Source organism: Metopolophium dirhodum, chromosome 1 (genome assembly GCF_019925205.1).
Source record: "Metopolophium dirhodum isolate CAU chromosome 1, ASM1992520v1, whole genome shotgun sequence".
NCBI classification, from domain to species: Eukaryota; Metazoa; Arthropoda; class Insecta; order Hemiptera; family Aphididae; genus Metopolophium; species Metopolophium dirhodum.
Window position 1 is genome coordinate 120,429,562 of NC_083560.1, and position 20,976 is coordinate 120,450,537.

At 36.5% G+C, this 20,976-nt stretch overlaps 2 protein-coding genes across 2 annotated transcripts; one reads left to right on the forward strand and one right to left on the reverse strand.

Annotated features, from left to right (window-relative positions):
* Positions 1-948: 948 nt before the first annotated feature.
* Positions 949-10,073, reverse strand: LOC132933969 (33 kDa inner dynein arm light chain, axonemal-like). The gene is made up of 5 exons (XM_061000243.1): positions 9,975-10,073; positions 8,949-9,228; positions 2,645-2,790; positions 1,578-1,775; positions 949-987 (listed from the first exon to the last, which is right to left on the reverse strand). The coding sequence occupies exons 1-5, from the start codon at positions 10,071-10,073 to the stop codon at positions 949-951; spliced, it is 762 nt and encodes a 253-aa protein (XP_060856226.1).
* A 637-nt stretch (positions 10,074-10,710) lies between these two features.
* LOC132953590 (uncharacterized) lies at positions 10,711-14,596 on the forward strand. The gene is made up of 4 exons (XM_061025972.1): positions 10,711-10,774; positions 13,660-13,851; positions 13,915-14,165; positions 14,231-14,596. The coding sequence occupies exons 1-4, from the start codon at positions 10,711-10,713 to the stop codon at positions 14,594-14,596; spliced, it is 873 nt and encodes a 290-aa protein (XP_060881955.1).
* Positions 14,597-20,976: the final 6,380 nt, after the last annotated feature.

Consider the following 20,976-nt stretch of genomic DNA (forward strand, 5'->3'; position numbering starts at 1 on the left):
ACTTATACACAAAGCAGTAAGTCTAAGCGACTCACTAAGTACATTGAGGAGTATTGAAAACCTCTTCAGCCCAAGCGAGATCACCAGGAAAATACTTAACCAACTCAACGACCTTACTCAATCTGGCTATTCAATCATCTTGATTTGGATTCTTAGCCACAACCAAATCACAGAAAATGAAAGAGCTGACAAAAAAACTCGTCAAGCTATAACCTTCCCCGATGCTATTAGACTTAATTGCTAAATCCATAGCAAAAACAATCACGAACATATGGCTTCGGACATGGAAACAAGGCACCTCAAAACTCAATGAAATCAAAAATACCATCCACACATGGCCCTCTCCACCGGAATTCTCAAGGAAGATGACAACCGCAATAAACAGAACGCGTATAGGACACACGTTGCTTACACATCAGTCCTCGATGAAGAAAGAAGAGCCTTCTTTGGGTGGGCCACCCATATGCACCAGTTGCGGTACAATCTTGTTAATCAAACACATTGTATCTGAATGCCGTTCCTATGAAGCAGACAAACGAGAAGCTGGAGTATAAAATATTATGTCGGAAGCCCTCCACCCAGATAACATAAGTCACACGATGACCTTTTTAATTAAGACCAATTTTATCAATATTTTATAATTTGTTTATGTAAATACTGTACCTTAAGACATTGTTAACAATATGGAGACGTCAAGGTTTATTACTTAAATAAATAAAAAAAATAATAATCACTGCATATTTGCATTAAATCATTCATTCAATTAAAATCGACAGTTTTAGAGGTTGGTATGTATATAATATATTATGCACATAGAAAATTTATTTTATTATTTATGCGGTTATAATAATATGAACAATATGATGCAATCACATATCATCCTGTTCTTCTACACACCATACATACATTTAGGTATAGGAGATTATGTTTTCGGCAGCTGTTTTGATTTTATACTCTTTTCGGGGAGATGATTGACTCCAATTGAATCTAAAAACACATGATATACATAATATTTATAATATATAGGTATTATATAGGTAATGTATTATAACAAGTCAACAGTCGTTTTCCAATTATCTACACACGTTCAAAAAATGCACGATGGGATAAATTGCACATATATATATTGATAACTATTATCATATTAGGTACCTAGGTACTCACTAATAAATAATATACAGTATAAATAATTTATTATGATTTGAACCAAATAATTTCTAATAGTTTATCCATGGAGAGAAGTAATTTTAATTTACCTAGCCAAGAGTCAAGACAGGTTACGATGTGCGAGTTTATAATATGAATTTATAGGCGGTAAAGTGGCATTTTTGTGTATGGTAACTATAACTACCTACGTATTAGTATTGTGACAAGCAGCGTGTACTGTTATGGAAATCGCCGTATAAAAACGTAAGTACAACTGTACAATAAGATTGTTTTCAGAAAATGTGAATGTATTCAATGTATTAGGGTCATTGTGTGTACACTACTATCTAGTGTTTCGATGCATGATTATTTATAGTTAGATTTAAATTCTCCTACATGAATTTATATTATTATCTTATATCCGCTATTACTTTAATCAGTTGATTGGATTTTTTCAGAGATGTCAACTCTTCGGCTTGGCGTTTGATCGCCGCGTCACGCTGTTCGGCCGCGTCACGTTCAAGCTTTTCTGTCATCAAATAAATTTCGGCTAGCTCGATCTCTAAATTTTCGTTTTCGGAAGTCAGCTGTTTCGCTCTAATTGATAAATCGGATTTTTTGTGTTCCCTCTAAAAACAAAAACTAAATGATTTGCTAAATTTGAGTAGGTTACTTGATTGCAATAAGTACGTGCCCGAAATATATACAAGTATACAACTATAGTCTATAATCAAACTATAGGCAATATCTATAATATTATAGATGCACATTAATAAAACAGCTGTAAATTTAGTCGTACATATAGACTAATAATTTCGGGACATTCTTTATCATGTGATTTAATCGGTATAGACTATAGCCTATAGGACACTAGGTACCTACTTCTAAGTTCTAACTACAATTTAATTTAGATAACTATGTAATTGCATAAGGACACACGCGGGTCCACTAAATGGATGTAATAGGTATGTGATATTGTGAAATGCTGAGAATATTTGAATAGATAATATCGTGGTCTTCGTTTTAATTGCTTTTAACTAGATGTGAGTAATTAAAACTAGTCATAGGATTTTAGATTGAATTACTATAGCGTCTCATTCGATTGTAAGCATAATATTATATTAGTATTTAGTATAATAGTTTATATGTAGTACCTAGGTTTAATAGCTGTTAAGGTCATAATATTGTGATCATATGAGTTATAGATATTTCCTATTTATTATGTATTTATGTATACGATTTAACTTAAAATAATATTTAAATATCTATTTGTAACGTTTGTTTTAGTTGCGTAAGTCTTTAAGAGAGTTTTTTTAGAACCCATTAGGTAAAAACATAATATTGCTTGGTTAATAGGATTTCTCAATAAATTATGATTTATGAAGAGGAGTATTCCTTATAATGGCCAATAATTGCGTGGACCCAGAATTGTCTATTACGACAATATTTTACTTAATAATACTCGTATATACGCAAAATATAATATTATGATACTTGCCCGTAATAACTTTCGAATCCCATTTGCTAATACGCTTTCGTAAAGTTCTTTATAGGCATCGATGGTCATCTGGATTTCTTCACGAATCTGGATTAACATGTGACCTCGTTCCGTACAGTTTAACGTTACTTGTCTAATGACTTCATCTGTATATAAGCATGGATTGAATAAATATTTAGTTATATATACTTGTATGAAATAAAAATTAACACAATTTGAAAATCATATAGTAATTGACAATTTTTGTAATCTAAAATATTTTTTTAAATTATTTTGCACTCAAAATGGTAGGTAATGTTAATAATGGCTAAAAATGTCAAATCAGATCTAAAAAGTTTTTATATTTAAATTTCCATGTATGAGCTGCGGTGAATACATTATAATATAATATTATGTAATGAAACTTAAATAATATTCCTTATGACTAAAAACAGTAAAAGAAACACATTCACATACACTTAAGTAGTTTCTATTTAATGTTTTTTAAATCTCAAATATTTCATTATTTTATATTTAAAATTCAAACGATAACATTATATTTATCAATAATGTATAGTATTAGTATAATAGTATGGTAGTTAATGCTTTTGAGTTATGACATTTGACAACAGTATTGTAGGTATATTACTGTTGGACATTGATGAATAGTTATTAAGGTACGATTTCTTTTTCTAATACAAATTACAATGTAAACAATGACCGTCCAAACAAAATTTTCGAGGGTTTTTTAAAATTTCAATTTTGTGGGGTACCTAGGTATAAATATTATACTATTATATTCAACTAAATAAAATATATGCTGTGACAACGCTAGATGTGCTTTACTATACCGTATTTAGCCATTCAGAACGTTACAGACTACAGTATTTCACCTTTCGATCGATTTTCCGTGAGTTTATTATGATGGTATAGGCCATAGGGGCGTAGCGTATATGATGTAAGGTAAGCACTACATACAATTGAAAAAGAAAAAAGAAAGTTTTTTTTTAATAAAATCAAGCCAAATATGAAATAATTAAGTAAGTTAGTATGTACCACTGTTTACACTTACCTACTCACAATCCAAGCCACGCCACTGATGTTATCTATATATTAATAATATTTTGTTACCTTCTACTACCTGCCTATCTATCAATATAGACTATAAATTATGTAAGTACCTTACTACCTTCTACCATGTGACTTAATATCAGAGCCTTTGCCAATGAAATTGTAGATTATACAGGGGCTGATCAAAATAAATTAGGGCCAAGTTCATGGGCCAATTGGAACCTTTATCTATGCCTCCAAATCCTAATTGGTTTCCGATATTCTTGGTAAATTGAACACATTCGAATTGGTTCCATTCTCCATGGTTAGTTACTTGGTTTCTGGTGACCGACATTATGACGATCGGATCACTGCAGCGTATATATATAGCTGCATGTAACACCGTACGATAGTAATATGAACTTATATTAGCGTGGAGGAAAGGTGTAAACACTTTTGAAAAAGGCGAAATACAATCTAATAATATTAGATGGTTATAAATTTGGATTCAATTAAAAATTAACAGACTACATTGACCGTTGGACGTGTGTCCGAAGAAAATGTAAGTCTAAATCATAAGTCTCAACTAAATAATATACATACTGTACGAGCCGGGAGCGGATAATAATAAAAGACGCGAGCCTGGCTATCTCAATACTTCGTGTGCGTATACAGCATACCTATTACCTATTATAACACTAAATAGGCCGACCGGAATTTGTGTGTATGTGTGAGCCGTGGTGTAAATAGCTCGATCTGCAGTGGACGGGATTGCCGAGAAAATACTGACGAGCTACGTGTGATCAGGGCCGTCCCGAGGGGGGGGGGGGGGTGTAGGGGGTGGACCACCCCCCCACGACTCATCTAGTTGGGCCCAGTTGGCACATAGCTTAGCGATCCATTGAGTTGGCAATTTTAAGAATATTCAATAATTATAATATTATAATAATATTTCAAGTATTTGAAAAAAAAAAATATTGCACAGTCAAATTATGAGTTAAAATAATCTCCTATGAAAATAAATATTACTACTTTATTAATAATTTTATAAGAATATCATAATTTAATAATAACTATTAACAGTATTAACTGATAAGTAAAATAATAATAAAATGACAATGAAATATTGTCGTTCCATGCGAATGTGCTTGCTGCTCAATTCTCGATAACAATATGTTATAAATAGATAGTACAGGCTCTAATCTAAAAGATCTAGATTTAGTCCAAACTCAACTAGAGATTTTATTTAACATGTTGCAAGATGATTCAAAAAATTTTGAATCCTTAATGGAAAAGTCTGAAGAAGTCAAACATATTTTACCGTGTGCTAATTTATTATGTCGTTTGGCGTTAACTTCTCCAGTGACTGTTGCCTCAAATGAGAGGACATTCAGTAAATTAAAATTAGTGAAGACATTTCTTAGATCGACAATGAATGATGACCGGTTAAATTCCTTAGTAATATTTCTCCAGTGACTGTTGCCTCAAATGAGAGGACATTCAGTAAATTAAAATTAGTGAAGACATTTCTTAGATCGACAATGAATGATGACCGGTTAAATTCCTTAGTAATATTAGGAATAGAGAAAGATATTGTAGACCAATTGAATATTAACAAATTAGCACAACAAAGGTCAAATTTAAAAGAACGTAGAATACAAATTTAACTGTTAATTTTTTTCAAAGTAATTGTTATATTAGTTTTATATTATTATGATTTTTGTTTACAAGGTTAATTTTAATAAGATTTAATAAGAATTATTTTATGTTTTATATATATTTAATATGTGTTAAAATATTTGTATTTGAATACCTACCCATCATGAGTATATTGTACATACCTTTTTTTATAATAAAATCTTTTATCTGGTTATTCATTATATATTTATAATTTATAAATAAAATTCAAAAACATGAAGTATGAAATGATAAGAAAAAAAAGGCGGATAAGTGTATGTCGCTCTGCTGTACAGTAGGTTACAAGTGGGTCACTGTAATGGATGGTGTTAAATTTGAATTCAATGATATAATATCATTGTATAAGAAAAACGATTCTGAGCGAAAACGGTCAGTCAGCCTATGATTTTACCAAGTATATTTGATGATATTATTGTGAATAAAGTAATTTATATATAACCTATTTACGTGGAGCCTTGTTTTAAATTTTCAATCCTTAGCCATAAAAGTTAAAAATTCATACATTTTTAACCACAAAATAATTAATAAATTATAAATTTGATACATGTTGTCAAAATTTGAACTTTAAATGCTTATAAATAAAAATTGTGCATATGTATTTTTAATATTTTTTAACTGCTATTAGAACGATATATCAGGAGCCTTATATTAAATTTTCACGCTCTTTTACCCAACAAATAAAAATTTATTGATATTTATAGAAAAAAAAACTAAAAAAATTGAAAACTGACAATGTCCGTAAACAGCTCAAAAAGAGTCAAAATATTTTGTAAATTTTATGGTGTATAGAAAATGCTAATATAAACATTCAGTCAAAATTGCATGTCCCTACGGTCATTTGTTTTAGAGTTACACCAAAAACCAAAATCGATTTTCTCGAAAACCGATTTTGCGTGAAAATTCCCGTTTTTCCTTAATTTTTCTTTTGTTTTTCACGTCGCTTGTGAAAACTACTGGGAAATGTTTACTTTTGACCCCCCAAAGTACCAACTAGATTCACTTTCCTATCAGAAAAGTTACTATTGAAGAAAATCCAAGCACTTTTACTGTCCTAAAAGGTGATGACAAAAATGTGCATGTTTGTAAGTGTGTGTGTGTGTCGGCCTGCGAAGCCCGTGAATACGGTCTAGCTTTAATTTGAGATAACGCGAGTATCGGCGGCGGCGCAAACACATACAATTGTCGATAAAAATATAATACATAACCATCAAAAAGAAAACGATAAAACACTTAACAGGCAGAAATTAAGCAATAGTTCAAAACGAAAAGTTATGGAAGTATTGCATGAACGAAAAGCAAAAATTATTCGCTGTGAGTTGGCTACATGCGACATTGAAACCATGCTCAAGATTTATGTAGAATTCGAAAAAATATACATGCTAGTCGGTGTAGTACAGTACCAACGTTGCCTAAATTTTAGATTTTGAGCGAAGCGATGAATATATTGATTTTATAATGATGTGTTTTTTTTTTTTTTTTTAATTTTTAAAATTTTTTTTTTGTGTGTCTGTCATCGCCTTTTAGGACAGTAAAAATGCTTGGATTTTTTTCAACAATAACTTTTCTGATAGGAAAGTGAATCTAGTTGGTACTTTTGGGGTCAAATTTCTCAGTAGTTTTCAAAATCGACGTGAAAAACAAAAGAAAAATTAAGGAAAAACGGGGATTTTTACGCAAAATCTGTTTTCGAGAAAACGTATATACCTACATGAAATTTTCACTGAATGTTTATAATTGCATTTCCTATACACCATAACATTTTAAAAATATTTTGATTTGTTTTGAACTTTTTTTTTTTCTATGGATGTCAATAAAACTTATCAAACTTTATTAGATGTCAAGTAAAAAAGCTTAAAAATTTAATAGAAAATATATAACATAAAATATTTATGTATATAATACAAGAAAGTCAAATAAAATTTTTATGAGCGTTAGAAATTCATATTTTTACAACATTTGATATTCACTCGATTTCTTATGTAAAGATTTTCTTATTTTGTTGTAACTAAAAAACGTATGACTGTAGATACTTGAAAATTTCACCGAATGTTTATATTAGCATTTTATATACACGATAAAATTTTGAAAATAATTTGACTCTTTTTGAGCTGTTTACTTGTCAGTTTTCAATTTTTTTAGTTTTTTTTTCTATAAATATCAATAACATTTTATTTGTTGTGTAAAAAAGCGTGAAATTTAATAATTATTTTGTAGTTAAAAATTTATAAAATGTTCAACTTTTATAGCTAAGGATTGAAAATTTAAAAAAAGGCTCCATGTAAGTTGGTTATATATAAATCACTTTATTTACAATAATATCATCAAATATACTTGGTAGTATCATAGGCTAACTGACCGTTTTCGCTCAGAATCGTTTTTCTTATACAATGATATTATCATTGAATTAAAATTTAATACCATCCTTTACAGTGACCCACTTGTAACCTACTATACAGCAGAGCGACATCCACTTTTTTTTTATTTATTAACAGTGCAGAAACTAATATTTTTTGTATTTTCATGTAATTACACAAAAAGGTTTTTTACAAATTTTTACCTTAATATAGAAAATTTGTATTAAATTATTTATTAGCTGATCTTGTGCACTTTATTACCCATTAAATGTACAAACTGTATATGACTAAAACTTTCTTCAATGCGTTATTTAAGATTTGATTTATGATGTTCTAGTTATCTTAACTTTTTTGTTGCCCGGAATAAAAATTCTGATTCGCAGCAGTATATTATCAGGTAGTTAGTGGATCCCGTGCTGTTTGTACGTAAGTGTATGATTTAACTCTAAAGTATCAAAGTTATACCAAGTTTGTCGTTTTTACTTAATTCCACCTACGGTGGATTAAAATAATCAATTAATACAAAATCTTAACCTAACCTAACCGTACTAAAAGCAGATGAATAAAGAAAACCAAATGTAATCCTTTTTAAGTTAGTCTATCTTCTTTCCAGAGGTCTAATCTACACACAAACATTCATTTATAAATATATAAACTGGCAAACAATAATAATACAAATCAACAAACATGCTCGATTAACCAATGGCAACCAATATATAATACACTATTATTATTTTAATCTGCATAATTAATAATTATTAATGGTATTTACTGTTTTGTGTATAAACTATGTACGATCATATAAGTTTTCTAATATTTCTCATGCTATTAATTAAAACCGCATTCCGGATATGTATTTAAAATGATTATACTTTTCAGTGCCTACCTAAATTATCTGGAACCGGTACCAAAATTATTTAGAACCGATACCTTTATTTTTTTTTTATTAAAAAACCAGAACCTTACTGGAACAGTTATTTTATTTTTGGAGAACCCGTTCTGGAACCGATACCGATAAATTCAAAAGGTTCCAGCCCCTGCATATAGGTGGTAAATTTTTTGTTATTAATTTGTTGTGCCCCTCCCTCGTCCCCCAAAAATAAAACAATTTATATTGCACTTAGGTAAGTATGCATGTTATTCCATTCCAACACTTTCACCTTCTGGCTCATCCAAAGCCATAATACGAGATATAGACCGTATCACAAATATTCCAAACTTACTGAAACATTGCCTGTATAATTCTTCCTTGATCGGGCAAATTCCAACTTCCTTGGCATTATATTGTTTCAAAAGTGTATCGAACTTCTCATTGAGTTTCTTAACATTGATTTCGGTAGCTGGTTTATTGGATATACATTGACGAAATGTTTTACCGTCCTTTTCCCATTCTCTTGGCGGTAATATGCTGTTCAAAACGTCATCACAACTCTGTCGCTCGCACTCGTCCACATCGTCCCCAGATTCCATTGGGTGAGCATTGGTTTTAACAGAATTTGTATCCTGATACAATTATTCGAATTGTTTTAATCTATACTCACCATACGTACCTACATACAAAATCTACAGGAAAAATATCTGGTAAATGGGAAAACAAACTGAAATTATATCTTTTCTACAATAATTAAATTAGTTTTGTTTACCATTTAAAAAAAGTAGTGTATACAATTAACAGTATACTAATGTAAGTATTTTATAAATACTACAATAATATTCATTAGTACCTACATACAATATTATGTTAAATTTCAAAAAAATACTCGAGTATTAGATCTAACCGTTGGCGAAAAAGTACTCTAACTTGTTTGCCACTAGCAAATAATATGAGTTATGACAAACCTATTATTTTTTAATTGTAGTCATGTTGTTTCAGAGATATTTATTTTAATAACAAATTGAATGAATTTATAAAAAGAAATATAGTTACATCATACAGGTTTAATATACCTATGAGTATATTTAATTTTTTTCTTTATTATTATTTTTCATTATTTACAAAAACTAGGTATTATATTACATTATTACATTACATAACATTTTTTTTTATTTAAGAAATTTAGTAAGAAATTTAGTAAGAAATTTAGTTATTTCCAGGTAATTTTGTAATTGTTTTTATTTGAATTGAAAAAATGTAATAGATTTATAACATTTTTGTAAATTGAAGGTCTGATACTGGCAGTTCTAGAATATTGTTACAAGTAATTTCAGGTCATGATATCTAAATCTAACTGATAAAAACTAGTATTTACTTGTTTAGCCTGGTTATTGTTGGATATCAATACTGGATTTTCAAATTGCACCAAATTTACTTTAGATCGAATTAATAATACTTTTTCATCTGCACTCATTTTAAATACCTTCAACAACCAGAAAATTAATAACATTTATTTGATATAACTATCGCTAGGTAGTGATCACAATATTCATAATATAGTTATATAGATAAAGAACAAATAGATAAGCATCTAGAGCAGGGGTCGACAACCTGCAGCTCGTGGGCCACATGCGGCTCTTTCGATCTAAAGTTAAAAATATTGAATATGTTTTGTGCAAAAAATATTTGGATGTTTTTGTAGAAATAAATATTATTTCTTTTTTAAACTTTAAGTCATTTATTTTAAATCGAAAATCAAATATATACTATAAGCAAATATAATGTTATGTACTTTAATATTGAAACGACATTTTTAGTGGCTCTTTAAAAACTTGGAAAATTTGTAAATTGTAACTTTTGGCTCTTCCGTCTCAAAAGGTTGCCGATCCCTGATCTAGCGGAACCACGGGCTATGTTTAACAGGACTGGAAACAGTTTAGAACAACAGTACACTGTATAATGAAAAGATCCACATCTGTTACGGAAAGTCAAAGAGCGATTGTAGCGCTATCTCCTAGTATCTATCTTTTTCACCAGCTTCCTACACTGCTCTATTACTATAATATACAGTGACTAAATTTTAGTTACTCAATTTTGTCGCCACGATCGCTATGATCGCTCGTAAACTTTCCATAACAGATCTTGATCAAATGATAAAGTTTCGTTTCCAGTCCTGTATATCTTAGTCCATGAACGGAACTCTTACCCCAACATAGTAATCATGATAGGTATATTTGGTAATTCTATAATATAGATATCGATTATATTATTTGAACTTGATCTTACTTGTTAAAGTTAGGTATATATAGAATATTATATTATTTAAGCAAAAATGTTTTTTTTTTAACTGTACTAATTAATATTATGTAAAATCAACGTTATGTTCTTTATAATTTTTAATAAACAAGTAAATACCTAGTTATTAAAATATAACATGCTCAATGTCATAGAAACTATTTACTATAGAATATTAATACCAATGATAGAAACTATAATTAAAAATATGTAGTGCCTACCTACCTTACCAACATAAATACATAGGTAGGAGGTACCTAGATAATTTTTATATTATTATCACAGAATTATATATTTAGGCGAATAATCATACCAATTTACATTGACGTTCATCCTATTTCTCATGTAGTAATTTTGTTATTTTGTTGTAATTCAAAAACGAATAACTGTAAATACATAAAAATTTCACTGAATGTTTATATTTTCATTTTCTATACACCATACAATTTGAACTTATTAGTCCCTTCGGAATCCCAAACGAGATCCTGAAACGAATCTCTCTCTTCCATCCCCATGGCACCTTGAGGATCTACAACGACTACCTGAACTCCCTGATGCTACCATCTATATAAAAGAGAGCTTACCTCACAAAGGAGCTGGAAAGCCGGTTGACTCACCATCCAGTTTCTGTCCGATCTATCTTCTTGACTGGAGGTCACAAAGGTTAGAGGCCCACCTCGACGCTAATGATGAAGAACGTCGTGCTACAAACCAATTTGGATTCTGAAGGGACTGCAGTCGAGGATATCACTAAGCTCGCTGCCTGAGCAGCCGAGGGTTATTGGTGGCACAAAAAACTGTGTGAGTTGGTGACACTTGACGTTAAAAACGCCTTAAACTCCCTTCAGTAGCCTGTGATCGATGAAGCGCTCAGGAGGAAGGGGACACCTGAATACCTAGTGCTAATGATACGATCCTGGCTCTCTGATAGGGGACTCCTTGCGGGTGAGCAAAGAACATGCGAGGCCGTCACATTTCAGCGTTCATCAGGGTTCGGTCTTAGAATCGACTCTGTTGAATGTCACTTATGATGAGCTGCTCACAAGAGAGGTGCCCCCTGGTGCTCACCTGGTGCTCACCTGGTGGGATTCGACGACGACATCGCTCTGGTCGGTGTCACTAAATCGGGGCAACTTCTCGATGAATTAGTCAACGCTGTCCTCGTGAGCATCGATAAGTGGATGACGAGGTGTGGCCTTCAGCTGGCTTACCAAAAGACTTACACCACTCCCCAGCTCAGCATAGACGGTCACCAGATTTCATTGAGTTAACACCTCAGGTACCTTGGAGTCATTGGAGTCATGCAAAGGTGTTAATGTACCTCACTAATTAATTAAAGGAATGCTGTTAACAAAATAAATTTAAAAAATATTAGAACCAAGAGGTGCTATTTATATATCGCTTTCCAATAACAAATGTGTTAGCCTCTTTTAGTTTAGGGTAACTGATTAAATAATAAACCTACAAGGTTGGATATGAGCTTGGATTATAGAGCATTAATAAATAATTAATAAGCCCATGTCACGTGTGTATCAGAATGTGGATTTTCAAAAAAATCAAGTTAGCATCTTTTGGTTCTGAGACTACGCTGTACTAAATTGTATAGTTAACATTAGTAGGTATATTATATTTTATTTATATCGTTAAAATTGTTTTAATATTGATTATAGTTGCTGTGACTATTCAATATTTGTACATCAACCGATTTATATGGTTAATTTTAAGGTTCTAGATTATCAACTGAAATTACTATAAAATAAGTTGGTACAACTAATATTATATAACTAATTAATATTAGTAGGTACTCTCTATACTAAACACATTGTTTGACACAACTAAATATAAATTGTACGTCAACAATTATCTAACTATTTACTATAATCAAATTTGTTTTTCATGTACCTACCTGGTACAAATTAAAAACGAGAGAGAAATATTTGACAACAGAAGTAATAATATTTTTAGAAAAAGATAGCATTTAAGTCATATAATATAATATTAATGTGTTGGCTTGGCACTATCATCTATGGCGTGAGGTGAACTCTAAGTGCGAGCCTAGGGTATGGTACGGACACTTGGTCTATTTGATACCGAACTATGTTCACTTTTATTACCATAGGCGCAAATTGGGGGGGGGCTTGGGGGGCTGAGCCCCCCAAACTTAGCCGTAGCCCCCAAAAAATCTACAAGTTTATAATGCTATAATATTATAAATGTGTACAGTTTTTTTTTTATTGATCTTTATATATAACTCGGCAGAAAAGGCCATTAGTTAATCTCTTAGATATTTAAATAATATTATATATTATTTATATTAATTGAAAAATAAAAATTATCACCGATCTTTTAATATTATTTTTATTCTATATTATAAGGAATTATTATTATATTGTTTTATTATTGCTATTACGTCATGATCGCGATTGTATATTATACTAAATGTATATTTAGGTACCTACTTCATAATAAATAATTATATAAGATACTCTTTACTAAACGCACGATGCTAGTAACAGGCGATAAGCCCGCATAATATTTGACATGACGTGTTTATATATAGTTTATTCTATATTATATTAAATGTTTATTTTTATTGTTTTAAATTCGGCGAACTAGGTCTTTCCCTGCGACCATTTAGTGCGTTTATCTTAATTTTGAATGAATTTATATTTTGGTTACATATTATTATGGTAATAATTTTGTAATAGGAATTTTATCTATAATGAATACGGTTTCATTTATTTTTAACCTCATTGTCTTGGAAGATATATTACAAGTTATCAATATTCTTAGCACTCAGTTACAACAAAAAACAGCTACACTAGGCAAAGCTGGCCTAGTTATTGAAGGTGTAATAAAAACGTTTGAAGAGAAACGTTCAGATAAGTGTTTTTCTGAAGTATGGTCTACTGTTGAAATGTTTGCTGAAACTCATGGCATTGAAACACCTATAAAAGGTTAGTATAAAAATATTTAAATTATTGATACCTATGAAGTATATTATTTAAAATTGATTTCAGATTGTACTGCTAAGAGATTAAAAAGAGAACCAAATCATTTGAAGGATTTCCATTTATCATCAACCACAAGCACTGAACAAACTAATGAAAATGAAAAACACTGGCGAATAATTTATTTCAAATTAATTGATACTATTGTTACAAACCTAAAAAAAAGATTTTCCACTGAAAGCCTAAAAATGGCAACAGCAGTTGATAATTTTATGAAGTTAAATTATGATGATAGCACTTTTTTCATTGACAATTATAAAGTAAGGATAAATTATTAACATGAGATGTATTCAATTTAATATAAAAATAATTTCTTTTCTTATAGGAGTTGTTCAATTATGACCTAAATGCTCTGAAAAGTGAAATGATGGTGGTAAAAAATTGTGTCCTTCGATCAAGCATAGAATCACAGATTGATTTTGATAAAATAAAAGAAATGGTACAATCTGAAATTTATCCAAATTTATACACTTTGTTGAAAGTGGCTCTTTTCATTCCTGTTAGTTCAGCCAGGTGTGAGCGTTCTTTTTCCACTATGAGAAGAATTAAAAATTGGCTGCGTACATCGATGGACCAGGAGCGATTTTCCAGTTTGGCAATAATAAACATTGAAAGAGAAGTATCAAATCAGCTTAAAGCTGAGGATATACTAATTGAGTATGCTAAGACCAATAAAAGATTACAATTATAATTTGTTGTTTGTATATGTTGATTGATATATAGGTATATTGAAATTAATTAATAAATGTATTACTACGTTATTAAAATCATGTTATTATAAGTCACACCTCCACTTGAAAATTGAGGTAGATCGACCGTAATAATGAAAAAAAAAAAAATTTTATTGGATTATGAAGTAATATTATAAGGTAAGATAATATGAATGGTGTCGGTGGGGGGTGTGGGGGCATTGCCACCCACGGGTCTGCTTGCCCTTAATATATTCAGCCCCCCCAAAGTCAAAAGTTGAAATTGCGCCTATTACTGGTACTAATGGAAGGATATGTTTTTGTAAATGGTTTATATTAGATTTGTAGAATTTCTGGAAGTTTTGACTAATGCCACACATAATTTACATTTAGATGAGTTGTTGATACCTTACCTGTTTTTAAAAAAAACCGTTCACTTAAAACTTTTGGACATGTTGAAAGTATTAACTATTTACATAAGTAACATAATTTGTACATGATCTAAAAGTATAACTGATAAAGTGACAAGATTTCATGATAACAAATGTGAGATAAGTTATAGTTGTGTAGTGTGTATGTATAATTTTAACTTGTTGTTTGTGTCCCCCCCTCCACCAATAATACATTTCTAAATATACCCCTGAAAATATCTGTATACGTACGTATGTATATACACCACGATTTAAGATATATCTTAAATCGTAATAATGAATCGTGGTTAGGTAATTTTACAGAGTGTTTCAAAAGTCTTCATCCGATTACAAACTGATATAGTTCGGCAACGGTTAATCGCAAGTTAGCAACCCATGTATTAATGCTTGACTGATTAATAAAACTTACCTATTTTAAGAATATATTTTCCTTTAACCTAACCTAACCTAACCTAACCTTTTTTTTTTTTGTGTTTGAATCACGGCGCTACTAGGAGGTACTTCACCCGTGAGGGCCGTCCTTCTCCCTGTATCCGTATCATTTATTAAAAACAAATAATAATTATAAAATATCCAAATAATCATAATCATAAACAATTTTATGAGCGTTGCTCTACTAAAAGAGAGGACTCTACTCCTCTAAATTCCACCTTCGGCGCACAGTTTATTTCTTAACTAAGTTATAGCAGCTGTCGCACCCTTTCTTCCTGCTCCTTTGTGGACTGCACGAGGTTGACGTACCTGCTGACTGCTTCCCAGTTGCTCTTTTTCTTCAGCATGCTGCAAACAATGTTGTCTGGGGACAAATATTCTTCCAGCTCCACCTCCAGCGCTCGACGTTGCTTCCACCATCTACCGCAAACGAAGAAGACGTGTTCTGCGTCGTCGATAGGTTCCTGGCAATCAGCACATGTTGCCTCATCCAATCCTGTGGAGGTATTCTCCAAAACATCCGTGGTTGGACAGTAGCTGGATAAGGTGGAAGTCCACGGATCCATGCTTCCTGCCCCTCCATGCGTTGATGTCTTGGATCAACCTCCTTGTCCATCCTCCGTTGCTTTCATTAGCCCACTCTGCCTGCCATTTCCTTATGGTTTCGGCGCGGATCTCCGATGTCATCTTTGCTGCGTCTGGTTCGTGCCGCCGTTTGTACTTCTCACACCTCTCCCAGGATAGAAAGTGAGCTGGTATCATTCCGGCGATCACCATCACCGCTGCAGTGGATACGGTTCTATATGCCATTATGGTCCATATAGCGATGGCCCTCTGGGGTCTATCTAACGTTGCGACGTTGCAATTAAACGCCATCGCCGCACCCCATATTGGCGCTGCGTACAGCAACTTGTTTGTCACTACCGTTGCCAGGAGTGCTCTCTTCTTTTTCCTCGGGCCTCCAATGTTTGGCATCAGTCTGGATAGGGCAGTTGACGTGGTCTGTGCACTGGCCGCCGCCGCTGCCACGTGCGCCCTAAAGCCTAGTACCCTGTGGAGTTTGACTCCTAGATACGTTATGAATTCTTTTACTTCGATATAGCTGCCTAGGATTGAAAAGTTCGGTTGGCTGTATCCCCTCTTCGTCGTCAGGACGACTGCCTCAGTCTTCCTCACCGACAGAGATAGACCAGCACCAATCATCCACTCGGCGACTTTCTTCAGAGCCTGGTTTGTTACCGTCTCTAATATCCATGTAGTGTGGCCAGTTGCTACAACAGCCACGTCGTCTGCGAAGGCCACCAGTCCCGTGGACAACATTCCGACTGTATTTCCTCCTGTGTCCACTTTTAACAGCTCGTTATACATAATGTTCCACAAGAGTGGCCCAAGCACCGACCCTTGTGGGACACCGCACGTGGTAGGTATTGAGTTACCTCCGTGTACCACCGTCCGATCACTTAGGTAGCTCTCTATTATACCGACAAGATAGTGGGGCATTCCTTTGTCCTTCATGGCTTTAACTATCCTCGGCCATCTCGCCATTCGCCCCATTCAGCCTGCCAAAGCTGGATTGTCACGCTGCGTAGCTCGGCGGAGGTGAACCTTACACCCGTCTTCCTGAGCTCAGATGCTCTTCTGCGTTCGAGTGCCAGAAGGGGAGCTGGGGGGAGCCTAGCCAGCACCAGTGACGACATGTCGGAGACTGTTCTGTAGCATCTAGCGATCCTCAGGGCTGCAACTCCTGCGCTTGCTGGAGCAGTCCCTCGGATTTCTTGACTCCAACGACACTGTCCGCCCAGACTTGGGCCCCGTACAACAGCCGGCTGTGCATGACGCTCATGAGGAGTTGTCGTTTGCACTGTGATGGTCCCCCAACGTTGGGCATCAACCTCCCGAGGGCGACTGCAGATCTTTTTGCCCCAGCTGCAACTGTGCTGGCGTGCGCTACGAAGGACAGTCGTGTGTCCAGTTGCACCCCAAGATATCTAATATTTCCCTTGACCGGAACCTGGAAGCCTTGTACAAATATCTGCGGTGAACGGAATGAATGTTTGTTTGTGAGGACTACGCATTCAGACTTGTGCGGGGCCAGGGCCAGACCGTTAGCCGTCATCCAATCCGCTATGTCGGAGAGAATCGGATTCACTATGTGTTCGATTAGTTCAGCGTTGTGGGCCACAGCTACCAGCGCCACGTCATCTGCAAAGGCTATGAGTTTTGCGTCCTGGTGGATTGGAATGCGCAGGATGCCGTCATAGAAGAGGTTCCACAGGGTGGGTCCCAGGACTGACCCCTGCGGCACGCCGCAGGTCACTGATAGACCTGCTCCGTCCGGGATGCGTTCGTTCCCAATCAGCAGCTTGCGGTCCGTCATGTATGACCGCATGATCCGGATCAGGTATCCTGGAACCGCAGATCTTTGTAGTGCTGCGTCGATAAGCATCCACGGGGCTGTGTTGAACGCATTCTTGACATCAAGAGTCACGACTATGCAGAGGTGCCTGTTCTGTACCGGCCCGCTACCTGCTGCACGTGCCACCTTCAGGACTTCTTCCATGGCATCGATGGTGGACCTGGAGCGCCTGAAACCGAACTGAAGGTCGCTGAGGGCTTCGGCTGCTGCGATGTGCTGGTCCAGACGATTGAGGATAAGTCTCTCGAGGACTTTGCCGGCACCGTCTAGCAAGCTGATGGGCCTATAGCTGGAGGGTTGGCCTGGTGGTTTGCCTTGGCTCTTGTGCAGCAAAACTAATTTTGCGCGTTTCCAGCTGGACGGAAATTCGCTGCTGGTGAGGCAGGCGTTAAATGTGTCCAGGAATGGAACGATCTTCCCTAAGGCGACTTCGTCCCAGTTGACGGGCGGCAGTGCTGGGAATAGGCTGCGAGCGATCTCTGTCTCCTCGTGCTCATCCATGGCTGGTGTCCGGCGTCCTAGCCTCTTCGTGACCAGCTTGTAGGGTACACCCCAGGGATCGTCGTCGACGGACTTGCACAACTCTCGCCAGCTGGTCTCTTGTTCTCGACGGATAGTGAGTCTCAACCTCTCCCTCGCGTTGTTGTATTCCTCGAAGGCATCGCCTCTGCCCTCCATGCCCGCTCTTCGGCCTGCTCGCTGGTAACGCCTACGGGCAGCTATGGCGCTTCTCCGCAGGGCAGCGATTTCTTCGCTCCACCAGTGCACTGACTTCTTGTTGTCAAATTTGGTTCTGCGGGGCATGGCTGCGTTACAGGCCGTTTCCAGGTAGCCGGTGAGCCGTTCCGCATGTTCCTTTGCCGTCGCATTGTCGTGGAAGCGCGGGAGGCTGGCTTGATTCCAATGTTCTTGGATCTTTTCTATCGAAAGTTTCTTCACTGACCAGCCGTGACTCTGCGTTGAGCGAGTAGAAGTGCGGGGTCGTGGTGTGCCCGATTGAGTTACAGTGAATTCGATGTAATCGTGATCACTTGCTGTGTGCTGATCGGCAAAGACTGACCAGTTGTGAACCAGATGGCGTCTCCCTTGCAGGGGACGTGCAAAGGTCACATCTATTACCGAGGCGGCGTTGACTCTCCTGTAGGTGGGCGTGAGTCCCTCGTTGCACACATCGAGGCCCAGCGCCGATGCGAAGTCGGAGAGTAGCGATCCTCGCGCATCATCAGTGGTGGAGCCCCACTCGGCCGAGTGACTGTTGAAGTCCCCTGCCACGATGAGGTCCGCTTCTGGGCCGGATTGACCGCGGATCGAGGCTTCAAGTCCGACAAGGAACTAATCAAATTCTTGAAGCGTACAGTTCGGAGTAATGTAGCAGCTGTAGTACAGGATCCCTACGACTTTGGTCCAGGCGAAGCCGTTCCCGGAGCCGCGGTCGGATATCGACGCTGCTGATCTGGTTGGGATGTATATGGCACATTTGCTGTCTGCGCTAGACGCCCATTGTTGGTCGTCCCCAACTTCCTTGTAGTAGTCGCTAATGATGGTGACATCGATGCCGCGCTCCGAGATGGTTTGCATGAGTAACTGCTGGGCAGTCCAGCAGTGGTTAAGGTTCATTTGAATAACCTTAATCATTTTGACGTGGAGGGGTTGGTCGCCTGGGCAACGATTGCTAGCCTCTTTCCACCTCCGAGGTTAGCGTTGGCGTTGACGGGGGGTACTTGGCAGGAAGCTACGAGATGCCCGACTTCCCTACATCTGAAGCACTTCCTCTTCTCTTGGCCGGTGCAGTCGGCGGTGGTGTGCCCGGCGGCGAGGCACTTCGAACAGCCTTGGCTTTTGGAGACCAATTCTTTGATGCGGCAGAAGGCCCATCCGATCTTGAGCTTCTTGAGACGGGCTAGCTTAAGACCCGGCGTGAGGGGAACCCTAATGATAGCTGTCCTATTTCCGTTGGTGCCTTCCCTGATCTTGACGTTGTTCATAGGCTTCAGGCCGGCCGCGGCGTCGTGTGCCACGAGGATGTCATTGAGCTCGCTTTCGTCTATCGAGTCTTCGATGCCGATAAGCAACAGTGCAATGCTGGGTGATGGGTGCCTGATTCCCCTTGTTTCCGCAAAGCGGCTCCTAAGGGTCGCGGCGAGGTTATCGGCTTGTTCCTTGTCCCTTGTCACCAGGACCAGGTTGCCTGACTTAGCCCTTCTGGTCGTGATGTCGAACGTCAGTGATGCGTCCTTAGCGACTTGTTTCACCTCCTTGACGAAATCAGCGTATGAGGTGTTTGATGGTTTTTCCAATACTACTTCCTGAGTGCTTGGAGGCCGTCTTAGCTTGACAACAACCTGCTGTCTGCTAACCTCCAAGTTCTTGGTCGGGGGTTCTTCTTTCACTCCCTTTTTCTTTCTTCTTCTTGCAGCCGGCTTCCACTGTTCGCTCGGCACATGTAGCACTGACTGCTCGCTGCGAGACTGCTTCTCCGGTGGCTGTCGTCGAGGGGGCGGGGCTTCCCACCAGCACGGCGTATCCGTCCCTGCTTCACTGGAAGACACTGCCGACTCAGCGTCAGTCTGCATGTACTTACTAGTGACTTCTGCCTTTGGCGGTGTAACTGTACCGCCTTTTGACAGCGTCCTTGTCAGCTGCATCACCATGTTGAACGCCGAAGTCACCTCCCTCCTGCTAGCCTGAAGGCCCTTGACGACGGCCAGTAGATCTTCGATGGCCGTGCTAACTGTTGGGCTGTGGGTCTTCTTTGAAGCCACTTGAAGATGGTCAGCGCGCTCGGCCAGGAGTTTAAAACCTCCCTCTTGATTTATAAGCTGTGTCCCCAGTTGTTTAATGGAATTCTTAAAATTCAGTGTGTTGTCAACATTCACGGGCTGTTGACTCCCGCTCGCCAATTGACAGGTTGGCAATTCTGTGGTTCCGTGTCCTTCTTTATCATTATTTCCAGTTTCCAGGTTTCCATTGTTTTTTCCAGTTATGGACGGGCCCCCCCTCAAATCCGTGGGGCCCTTGGTCGAGGGTAAAATTCCGGTATCTTTATCCATGTTTGATTTTTTTAGGCAAATTCTAGCCTGCGTTTTAGCCCTGCAGCCAGGAG

What these genes read in the sequence shown, in the direction of transcription:
- LOC132933969 (XM_061000243.1), bottom strand. Translation starts at nt 10,073, where the DNA reads ATGAGTGCAGATGAAAAAGTATTATTAATTCGATCTAAAGTAAATTTG. An exon ending in ATTATACAGGCAATGTTTCA is followed by an intron (nt 2,791 to 8,948) that starts GTAAGTTTGGAA and finishes GCTTATATACAG; the next exon opens with ATGAAGTCATTAGACAAGTA. An exon ending in AATCCAATCAACTGATTAAA is followed by an intron (nt 988 to 1,577) that starts GTAATAGCGGAT and finishes ATGTGTTTTTAG; the next exon opens with ATTCAATTGGAGTCAATCAT.
- LOC132953590 (XM_061025972.1), top strand. Translation starts at nt 10,711, where the DNA reads ATGATCGCTCGTAAACTTTCCATAACAGATCTTGATCAAATGATAAAG. An exon ending in AAAGTTTCGTTTCCAGTCCT is followed by an intron (nt 10,775 to 13,659) that starts GTATATCTTAGT and finishes TTGTCTTGGAAG; the next exon opens with ATATATTACAAGTTATCAAT. An exon ending in CATTGAAACACCTATAAAAG is followed by an intron (nt 13,852 to 13,914) that starts GTTAGTATAAAA and finishes AATTGATTTCAG; the next exon opens with ATTGTACTGCTAAGAGATTA.